The sequence below is a fragment of the Cavia porcellus genome, unplaced genomic scaffold (assembly GCF_034190915.1).
Source record: "Cavia porcellus strain 051 isolate PalLab524CR breed Dunkin Hartley unplaced genomic scaffold, mCavPor4.1 scaffold_10, whole genome shotgun sequence".
Classification (NCBI taxonomy): Eukaryota; Metazoa; Chordata; class Mammalia; order Rodentia; family Caviidae; genus Cavia; species Cavia porcellus.
The window spans coordinates 13,537,485-13,549,626 of NW_026947493.1; the positions used below are offsets into that span (position 1 = coordinate 13,537,485).

General features: G+C 32.7%; 1 protein-coding gene across 7 annotated transcripts in view; it reads right to left on the bottom strand.

The window, feature by feature from the left end:
* Nucleotides 1–12,142, bottom strand: part of Znf385d (zinc finger protein 385D) — a 980,325-nt gene that overhangs the window by 117,426 nt on the left and 850,757 nt on the right. For all 7 annotated transcript variants that reach the window (XM_063257002.1, XM_063257004.1, XM_013144077.3 and 4 more), the window contains one exon: nucleotides 9,971–10,081. In XM_063257002.1, the coding sequence (XP_063113072.1) occupies nucleotides 9,971–10,081 (111 nt within the window). The remainder of the gene's footprint in view (nucleotides 1–9,970; nucleotides 10,082–12,142) is intronic.

Below are 12,142 nucleotides of genomic sequence, written 5' to 3' on the forward strand. Positions count from 1 at the left end.
ATTTAAGTTGAGTATCTCTTAGTTAATAAAATAAAGATATTGTGTGAGGAGAAAAATAAGTCTGAATTTAGGGACAAATTTCAGCTGGAGATACAATGTGGTAGTTATTTAGAATCATGTCAATAACGTAATATTTTTCCCCAGTTTTCAGACATTGAAGGATTTATTCTGCAAGCCATAATTGAGGATCTTTTCTTAAAGAACATATATCTTCCGGAGAAATGGTAGGTTGTGTGAGATATCTTTGATTCTTTTAACATTCTCTAGTGCCCAAGAGTTTGTTTCAAACTTGAAAAGGTTTTGTACATGAAACAGCCTTTGGTAGAGTTTGTGTTTTCTTTGAGGTTTTAATCCTTAGCATTTTCAATTGAAAGACTGACAACTTGTTTCAAGTTAGAGAGAAGATGACATGGTTAGAATTCTAGTAACTGGATATCACTATAAGTATGTCGTTTCCAAAATCTGCAGCAAAATTTCCGCCAACATGTAAAGTGCTAATGGAATTACAATGTGAAGTAAATAGCTCTGGGGGAAAGTTTAAGAAAGGGAGAATCTCTATTTTCTAAATAATTTATTTAAGATAAAGATATTTCCCATCAAACTGTATACAACAAGCTGTAATAAAACTTTCAGCTGAGTTGAGTGTTTTATAAATATACTAACATCCACTTATTTTAAGATAATTTTCAAAGTTCAAAATTAGGTCATACACTCAGCCAGTGTTTAAAAGTCCTGCTTAAAAGTGTAGAAATCAGACTGTGGGCTGATTTGAATGGCAAATCATCTAACTTGCCTCTTTGGACTGGGAAGAGAGAACTATTTTAACAAATAGGTGAGAAGAACAACAGAAATGGGTACAACAAAGCGTTCAAATTTATGTTTAAACCTGCACAGTGACAAAGCACTGATCATCTCTGATTCTGGGAGTATTCATAACACAGGGATATCAGTGAGCCTGTATGAGCTTCCAGGTTTTGTAAGCAGTAAAATTCCAGCCAGTGTTGTGTGGTTTATACATTTCTCTAAATGTCACTTTCTCATCAATTGATGGCTTTTGCCCTAGTTTTGTTTTATAGATTAAAATATGAGCCAGTGATATCTAAAAGCTAGTACTGAATGAAAAAGAGCTCTCTTTGTTGAGCTATTTATTTCACTAGAAATAGGAATATATCACTCTCATAAGAAGTGCAACCTTACGAAACATTTCAGTTTTTTTATAACCTTTAATTTAACTATAACTCTATGGTTTCATATGTTATTCTTTTCTTTATAGTTTATATTCAGAAATATTAAAATTGCTTTTATGATTCTCTAAATAGCTGTTTGGGATCTTATAAAGTGATAAAAGTATCATGAAGCCCAAGAAAGAAAAAAAAAGTTATGTTTGTAAAATGTACAGAGGACATATTGAAAAATTTTAATCATGCTTTAATGCCTTAAAAAATCAAATTTTTGATATCTTAATGCTTTATCTCTGTTCCAGCAACCTCCCCTAAGTGCTACTGAAAATGCTACCATTTTCAGTAATAAATACTTTTACTACATACATAGCACATATTACAGACACAGTACAAGATTAATGCTGCGTTTCAGCAATTGATCACAAAACATTTACTTTCAACATATCTTTTAAAACCACAAAGACAGCTAGTTAATGTTGCTTAACATAAGATAAAAAGTAAATATAAACATTCTTTTACCCAAGTCAAACCATTAAAATGAAAACTCTGCTTAGTAAATCATTATAAAAATCAACAAAATGAGACTTGCAAGGATTCTATTAAAACACACGCTAAGCTTTACACAGCAGTACTGAATATTCATTGCATCATGATTCGAAGAATTGTAATTCCTACATTATCTGCATTAATGATTGGAAAAGTTCATATGATGCTAAGAATAACATAATTATAATCTACTCTTTTAAGTCAAAAGCAAATAATAACAATATAGAACTAACAATTGAGCAAAGTATGACAGTTATTTTTTGCAGGATATTTTATAGGAAAGACAAGATAGAGTAAAGATAGACCTGATGACTCTGTGAGACCCAAATGTAAATGATAAAAGCATCAACAAAAGCCTTGAGGGAAATGCTTTTCCCATCCAGGGATGATTTGTGCTGGCCTCCGGGTGTAATATTATGTGCACTGATGAGCTGATCAACAGAACAGAACTTCTACCCAGCTGTAATCAAGAGTGATTGATGGTTGGGACAAAAAAGTTGATTATCATGACAAGTTCACTGATGCAGAGAAAATAAGTAAACTCTACTTGGGAAATGGATAAAACCTGTTCCAAGGCTGCCTTCTGAAACTTTATTTATAAAGGAAGCTTAAGAGAAGGTTAACAGTTAGACAGATAATCTTGATATGCTGATAAGCCAGATACGAATAAATGTATCACATTTTAATCATTAGAGATTTCCTACATAAGGAATTTAAAAAGCTTATTTATGCCCAATAAATAAGAACCACATATGTTCAATGTTACATACATAATTATGGACAGATTTCTCTGCTTCTCAAGTATTCCTGAAAGTCACAAAAAGACCTAGAAATTAAACCTTCATAGCATACCATGCTTCCAATTGCCCTCAGCTCCTTCAGCACAAAGAATGAGTTCCCCAAATGACTGTGACCTCTACCACTATCAGATTCAATTTATATCAAAACACAATTTTGGAGTGAGACAGCAGATCCCAGAGGCAGCATTTTGCATTTGAAATGTGTTTGGGGAGGCTTGAAAACAAAGATCTGGGGCAGAATTTGGGGTGCAAGTAAGTTTTCTAAAACAGTACTTAGATTGTGCAGAGATCACAGAACTGCAGAAATGCTTGAATCTTTTGTATTTATTCTATGACCATATAAAATATTCTGGAAGTGTAATGTAATGGGTAATTTAGAGTACAGTTGGTTAAATTTTATTCCCTGTAAGTTCAGGATCAAGCAAAATCATTATCTAAACCAATCTGCAAAAGAAATGTTAACTATGAATAAGGTAAAACAAAGAGGTAGGTTAAATTCATAAAGAGACCTCTGGTCAGGTGGATATTTACAAAAGGTAAAATTGCTTTGTCACAATTATCCAGCTAATCCAGAGAAATGGACTCAGCAGAATGAGACAATAGCAAATAGCTTCTGTTAGGAAGGGACTGATACAAACTACAACAAAATTAAAGTGATTAAGAAGAGACACTAGTATAAGTTGCGCTTTTTTCTCAAATTTGCTCCTCTACCCAGTATCCATGTCCTCTACTGCCCTGGTTTCCAGGGCTATGGTGAAACTGGTGGTTTACGTTGAAATATTTAATAATGAAACATAGGGTACAAGTTCTGATAAATAGTTATTATAATTAATGGAAAGAAAAGAGCACATTTTGAGACTTTCAATTATTGGTGATTTAGTTCTACATGTTTTATTACTGCCTAGTAATGCTTTGTGAAATCAGTATGATGTGTCACTGGCTAGCAATGGGTCCTGGGCTTAAGAGTGAGAATTAAAATACGAAAGTATGAATTTATAAGGCGAAATATTTAACTGGAAGGTAAGAGAAGACTTCTTTCCTTTTTAACAGATCATGCTTTTCACGAGTAATAGGTTGAGGGCTCAGGAGTTTCTCCTCTGTTCCTATAATGGTCTCTGACTCTTATCACTATGTCAGTTGTAAAATAAATACAAAATAATTGGCAGAAATGTTATTAGATGTGTATAGTAAGTAATTTCTTGGCAGCTGGACTACATCAAGGATTTCATCACACAGATAATAAAGGCATCAGACTCACAGTGATGAGGTTGTGAAATTACTCTGAAAGTAATTATAATCAAGTTAAAATGGAATTTTTCGCTAGTGATTTCTTAAAAGTCTTAAAAATGTTTAAAATTCACAGATTGCTACAAAGCAACCTTTCAGAATCATAAGAATCAATTTTCAGAGATGCTTAGGTCTGATTCCATGTATTAGTTCTCATCTTAAGACATGAATTTTTATGTTTAGGTTTCAGGGATCCAGCCGTTTAAGATCCGCACAGTTACCTGCAAAGCAGTTCAGCACAAAGGAAAATGAAACAAAGTTGATTTTATCACAATGTACCAGTCATTTGTAATGTTTCTGTGAGAGCTGAAACAGATCAATTTAGAAATTTTTGCTTCTTCCTTCATTTTCTGGTCACATTGTTAAAAATTTTTAAATGCTTAACATTTTCTAGATTTCAACACATTATTCATTTATTCATCAGCATTTATTGAGTGGTATCTAAGACTTACAGAGAATTCCTTATCTTTTTGGAGACACAGGAAAAACATACTTTAAGTTGCCCTGAACATATCTGTTAATTCAGACTACATTCTGCTGCTTCATCACATCCTGCCCATCCCCTGACCTTCTCAAACCCTTTCCTCCAATGATAGACAATCAGCAAAGATTTTTTCCTTTTCTCTTCAATACTTACTATAATAGCAATACTTTTTAAGTGACCCTCAATTTTAAAATATTCTGTATTGCAATACTCAATGAATGTTCTGCTAGTGTCCACACTTGATTAATGTGCACAATGAACATAACTGGCCAATTGTCTTTGTTGAAAACTATTGGGTGATGTCAATGCAAATCCCAAAAGAATCTTGATATAATAAATATCTTTTAACTTGATACAGTAAATAAAGTGCTACACTAGGATTGAAGAGTACATTTATCATCTCCCTTGCAATTTCAACAGGTTAGAACCATGGAAAAGTCAGTTCGCTGTTATGACCTTTGATTTCTCCGTATAAAACTCGTGAATGAACACAAAAAATTTCTCAAATCTCTATGCACTAATGTAAACAGCTCTCTGAATTGCTTGAAATACTGAATAGAAATGGAACTAACCTTCTGCATATTAGAGATTATAGGGGTATCCACTAGTCATATCTAACATCAATTTTCTCTTTCTAGACATTTAAAACCCAATTTCCTATTATCTAAAATAAGTTGACAGAAACATGCATTTCATTATTTTGTTTGATAATACAGAAAAAACACAAATAAAGACTGTACAATTTTTTCCCAGTCTCTTATCATGTATTCCATTCCCAGAAAAAAAATACCTAGATTATCAGTGCTTGAGTCAGAGTATCACAAATATCCCAAAATTTGGAGGTCTGTTTTCCCTTATATATCCAGATGCTTTTGGCTGGCTTGTTTTTTTCTGAATCTCTAACATTTTATGTTTGGTCCTTATGCTTAAGTTTTGTTTTCTGAAGTTTTTCTGACATAATTGTAGGTTACATCTAAGAAATATAAGCTAGTATGATTGAGGGAAGAAATGTGCCAAAGTGTACACTTGCAGGACAGGTCCTTCAAAAGAGACAACCTACTCATGTGCTTCAAACACAGACAGCCTACATGCCTCAGCACACTCTTCCCAGCTAGGCCCTCAGCCTGGAAGTGACCTGACAGCCCAACTCAACCTCAGCAGCCTCTGCATGTGTCTCTGCTCTCATTCAGTCCAAATGGCCTTGACAAAAACTGCTGTTGAAGAAGAGAAAGCACCCAGTGGGAAGGCCTGTAGGGTCAGGCCAAAGACCCAAATAACTCTATGGATCCTAAAATCTAGCAGAGGACATTTGCTTATTAAAGAGATATTTTAAACTGCTAAAAATTTAATTTATGTCTGAATGCGTCTGAAAATGTTTTGGAACATAGCAATGTCAACAATGGGCTTGAAGAAGTTGAGTTTTTAATAGATACAGTTTTCTCAATAACATTTTAAAAGGTAAAGATTTATCAGGAATGAATACCTCATATCAACAGAGTAAATGTACTAAATAAAAACATTTTAAACACAGTGGGAGCCTTTAAATATTTTTTAATGGAAAAGGTATTTTCAAATCTTGGTATTTCTTTAAAAAGTAATTTAATATTCCAAGGGAAAAAACTTGACATTATTTATTCCACGAAATAAAAATGGACCTTTCAATTTAATTTACTATACAGTTTAGAATGCAATAGCTTACATGTCATATTTTATTTAATTCCTAGATAACTGAAAGTATGGCTAGTCCTCTGAAATTAGATGATTGTGGAAACTGGAAGTCCAAAGAAAGATCCAAAACCACATTCCTGAATAGAAGGCAGCTATAGACAGGAAGTTGTCTAATTCCTAATTGATGATTTCCACTCTGCCTCTCTCCATGCTGCCTTCTGATTTGGAATTTGATGCACCTGCTAAATGCACAGATTTTTAGTAGCATTTCTCCTGGAATATTAAATAAAATTATGAAATCAAAATGTGGGGAGAATAACATTTGTGAGCCCTCATGGGCATGTTTTCAGATCACAGGCAATGCCAAAATGAAGAAGAAATATTTAGAAATTTGTAACAGACATTAAAAATAGAATTTATAATTAGAAAAGAAACACACGGTTTAAAAACTACAAAAAGATAGCAGACATAATGATTCCTTTTTCTCATATAATACTCAAGCATGCCTGCAAGAGAAATGTAGAAAATAAAGAAAAATAAGAAAGAGAAAAGAGCAGCTGTTTGACCCCAACACGACAACCATTATAATTTGTGGATTTTTTTGTATATTTAAGTAGTATTGCCTTTACATATCAGCCCCACAAACAATGTTGATTTAAATCTTAAAAAGGTGTCTTAAAACATGATGTTAAGAAAGTTTTATTCTCTAAGTTGGTCACTTAGAAAGAAAAAAAAAACAGAACCTGCATCTTTATTATATTAAATCACTTGTTTATGGATACTATGAATAAAATATTAAGCTACATGGCTTATAATATAAAGGGCTAGAAATAAAAGCTTAGAGGGAGTGGAAATTGAATTTTTATGAACTAGAGATGAAAAGAACTACAAGCTATTATTTTTACTGAAAGGAGAAAAGGCCTTGAAATATAAAATGTTCATAAGGCAAATACACTCTCCTATGTGATACAGGAATCAATGAAGCATATGACTGAATAACAGTGTTGTTTCTCTATAATGATTTTAGGCTGAAAAATGGAAACAAAGAGACAAAAGTTAGATTTACTTCTACTTAGAGCAAAAGGGCGGTTGTACTGGAATTAGAAAGCTTTTTCTTGAGATTAAAGTAATCTAATATGATATACATTTGTATTTTAATTTTGATTTTTCTTTACATAGGGATTATTTTCTTATACATAGATCAGTTGATGAATCTAATTAATCTTGTTATTCAATATCTGTAAGAATTTTGCAGAATTACTATGTATAGACATGATTGGTCACTAAGTAAATAAATATACTATTTCTAGCCTTATTAGTTGCTCTTATGGACTTAATAAGTATACAAAGGAAGTTTTCAACTCTTGCAGAATTTCTACTGCTGTATTTTAATTCTGCAATGATTATGTTCTATTTGCCAAACAGTTAAAATATTATGACATTTAAGGGGATGGGGATTTAGCTTGGCGGCATAAGCAGCTGCTTTGCAAGCAGGCAGTTGTGAGTTCGATCCCTAGTACCGATAAAAAGTAAAAAAAAAAAAAAATGACATTTAAAATGTGAATGTTGGATAGTTCTATTTTAATAGAAATATTTAAAAATAGCTCTGCATATTAGATTTACAACCAAAACTCAAGATAAAGAAAAAATGTAAGCAACATGGATTCATATATTCTCAATTTATATAGCATAGAACTAAGAAACTTGACTGGGTAATTATCTAACAAATTTTACTTTTATTTTTATTTTTTGGAGCACTTGGAATCAAACTCAGGACCTTGCACTTAGCAGGCAAGCGCTTATGCTGTTGAGCTATATCCCCAACCTCTAACAAATTAAATAGGCATGATATTTAGTTCATGTGACACATGATAAAGGGGGCTTATGTGAGAATATAGACTTAAGAGTGCTAATTAGGGGAATTTAAAGAAGAGAAATTATTCTGGATTATCCAGGTGGTACACTGTGATCACAAGATCAATAGTCAGATCAGTGGTGAGAAAGACTCAATTGACTAATTGAGTCATTTTAATCTTGGGAGATGAGAGGGTCTCACAAGCAAAGAAACACTTCCACAGTACTGCAGAAATTATAAACAGTAAGGAACTGGAACCTTCTCTACAGCCTCCAGAAGACACAGAGCCCACCAACAGCCTGATTGTATCCCAGCTAGACCCATTTCAGACTTCATGTCTCCATAACTATCAGGTAATATAGTTGTGTTATTTCAAACCACTAGGTGTGTATATTTGTTAAGAAACAATAAGGCGATTAATGAAGAGTATCTTGACCTTTGTCCTTTTACTATATGCCAGATAGACCTCAAAGCAAAGTTGTGAGAACACAAGCCATTAGTCACTAATTAGTACATACTGAGTCCTATGTCACTGTGAAACTTAATTAGCAAAATAAATTGCTACTCTCTCTTATTAAGGAAATAAATATATGTAACTGTGTATGTTATCTAAAGTATACATGACACTATTTCTAGTTCCCAAATATCATTGTAGCATCAATTTACAGGATTAGAAATACTCAGCAAACGGAAATGGAGTCACTGCCTGGAAGTGGTGAGTGGTCCATCAGTGGGAATAATCATCTGAAACCTAGCCTAGATGTACCAGACAAGATTCGTGCCATCAGCAGAAGATTTGATGCAATGATCTTAAAACCCCTCTCAGACTCCTAATTTACAGCAATTCTCCTGATACAGTGGAAAATACTGACAGTGAAATCACTGGCAGGAAGATTATCTGAAGTAGTATCATCACATGTAAACACCTGGCTAAGTAGATTTTTGGGAGACTTTACAATCACTATCTGATGAGTTTCAAGGTGAAATGTGAATACAATTTAAGGATAAAATCAAAAGAAAGCAGTATTTTTTTAAGCCAACAGAAGGAATGATTTAATTGCATTCATACATAGGTTTAAGTTCATAAAACTACAACAATCTTTATATGGCATGAAATGTTCTCACAGCAGACAGACCACATTCTTCATGTCATAGTTTTTTCCTATATATACCTAACTATCTCGTATCCTATGCTCATGCCAGAGTGGCCCAAGTTACTTATCTGTGGAGATCAAATACTGGAAAGGTTAATATTCTATGGAGTCTACACTTGGGTATCTCCATGCTGTCCTTCAACTTATGACAAGTTGATGGCACCTGAAGAAAGGCCACTTTGAGCGCACAGTACCTTCATCTGCTTCTAGTGTCCACTTCCTATTCTTTGCAAATCAATATTACCTCTTTTTTGCATTCAAGTAAACGCATACTAAGGCAGGTTTAGAGGTGGAAGTGGCATCATAAAATTTTTTTATTATTGTCTACAAGTCAGAATTATCCAGATGTATCCAGAGTCTGTGCTGATTCTTACAGAAGGTATAAAAGATGTGAGTAACCTTATCAGTAATTTGCATATCACTGGTCAGGTCCATAGATTTTTCCTTTGTATCATGTTCTCCATATAAGCATTATTCTTTTAGGGGCTCAGTGAATTGAGGCCTTCAGGATTCCCTATTAAGTTACTAGTACTGTTAGGACAGTAACGAGACAATTCTAACACAAAATTTAGGATGCAGAGCTGATCTTAGTGACCACAATGGCAGACAAAGAAAGTTCAGAAAGCTGAAATCTTGGTTTTTGAATGTGATTTGGTATCTATCTTATTTTGGATATATAATATATTGGAAACTGCATTGCTTTTAAAATTAACTATTCCTCAAAGACTATATTATCTACAGCTATCATCCATAAGGCACTGAAAAATATATTAAATCACTAGTATATATTAAATTGCTAGTATATAAAACTGTATATATGTGATTTTCTATGGTAAACAACTAAAACTCCGAAGTTAAAGCATGTACAGAGTTAAATCCTATCTTTGAATTTTGACATGCTCAGTTATTGGATAAAAATGTTTAAGAAATACTTTCTTCTGCAAGATTAGAACCACATAATACATTTTATAGTAAATATTGAATGCTAAACTTACATCAGAATTAAATCTCAACTGGCAAATGTTGCATGATATGATTTGCTTTCTTCGATGAGGAAGAGGAACTCCGAATGTATGATTTATTACAGCTTTCTGAATTGGGTCCATCTGTAATGAGAAAAAAATACAACAAATAACAATAAAGCTTTCAGTTTCATTGAAATGTTGCCTATTTCATTAAAAAGAGCCAATCTGTACAGCTTCAATCTACCACTCACATTATAAAGAATGTTTGTATTGTAAGAAAGGCATTTTCTACTTTTTTGGAAACCAGATAACAATAGCCCTGAAGCTCAGTATGATAGGAAATGATAAATGTATCCCTTAGAGTCTGCATATTAAGCGCCTTTCTATTTTCTGATCAAAAACTGTTGCAATTTGACAATGTTAAACACAATTACAAGTTTAACAAAGCCCAAGTTCTTGCTAATACTAACAATCTAACACATTAACTAGACACCACTGTCTAAAGTAGATTTCAAGATGTATTTTGTTAGTTGAGAAACTACAAAATAAATTACACACCTTGATTCAACTCTAACTGCAAAGTATATTTATATATTTTAGACTCTAGATATATAACACACAAATATACATGTATATATATATGTATATATAGAGAGAGCTTTTAATTAAGTCATTTAGCAATCATTTATTGATCACCTAATGTATACTGATATCTTATGAATCTAATGGAAGTTTTAGAAAGTTTAAACCAGATACCAGTTTTCTCTTCTCATCTCATTCCAGTACAGAACAAGTACAAATAAAACATAATGTTAGCAATCCAACTCTGCTAAAATCTATATCCCTTTACGAAACTTTGTCCTGTGATTCATACCATTGGTTCACAATTGTTAGAGTCAGATGACTTGCTTCTTAATTCTTATGTAAACTTTTTCATCGTCTCTTAAATTTGGGATGAGAATTATATGCAAAAATTTATGAAACTGATTTTACATAATCAGGTCTATGTGCATTGAGCAATCAATAGATTCTGACTGCTATATTTACTGCACTGTAGCATATGAAGATAAAGAGTAACATGATCCTCACATTCCTGTAGTCACTGTTGGCATCCTTCCAATTTCTCATGTGGTCAAAAATATTTCAAAATTATTTCACTCACATATTACAATGTATGCTACATAATACACTGGGTTAACATATGTATTATAGAATGATAGGCATTATATATATACTACACATGTTATATAGGTTAATATATTATATGTAAGTAATATAGATATCTATGATTTCTGTTAAAGGTGTGTAAACATAGAAAATTTAATTCATCATATTCAAGTTCCTGTGACAGTCCTCACCTTAGCTTGAGACAACTCAATGATTTCAAACACACACCCTAAACATGCCTAAGAAATAATGCATAATACACTGTATTATAGTTAATCAATTTCTCTAAACAAGACATTGATACATTCCACTAGCTATTGCACATTTCAGATCATTGGAACCAGGTAATTTGTAGAGAGGAAAGAGTTTCTGTGTGTTGTGTATTCACTTCTCCTTATTATGTTGTCTAGAAATGTTTAACATTCTTTTCTAAATAACAACTGCAGCTGTAGAAATCATAGCAGTCAGTATTCATTTTAGTGCCTTCTAGGTGCTATACATCAGGCTAGGTGTTTGCATATTTGACAGTTAACAGTGAACCAGGGGAATTCATGCATATATTAGTTCTTATCTTTCTTTAACTGTTAATTTTATTGTGTTGTATTAATCCTTGGCCAGATTCTGGATGAAACTCAGGTTGTCTCTTTGATTTTTATAAACACTTACAAGAAATAAAAAGTTTAAGAGCCTTTTTTTATTATTGAGTTCTATCCTACTATCTTTTAAATCACTTTTTATTTAGAATGATAGATGCAATAAAATTCACCAATATTAAGTGTTCAATTTAGTAAGGTGTGAAAAAATGGGTGTAGCCACAAATAATTATTGAACAGAACATTTCTGCTACCTGGAAAAGTATCCTCCTTTTGCTCTGTAGTCTGTCTCTGCCCACTACTGCCAATCAAAATCCCTGAAGCTGCTGATACACTTTCTATCTGGAATTCTGACTCTCATGTTTCACTAAATTAGTCCTTTGTATCAGTGAGTAGTATTTTTTTGTATAGCATATTCAAATATTTTTATACATTTGCCAGT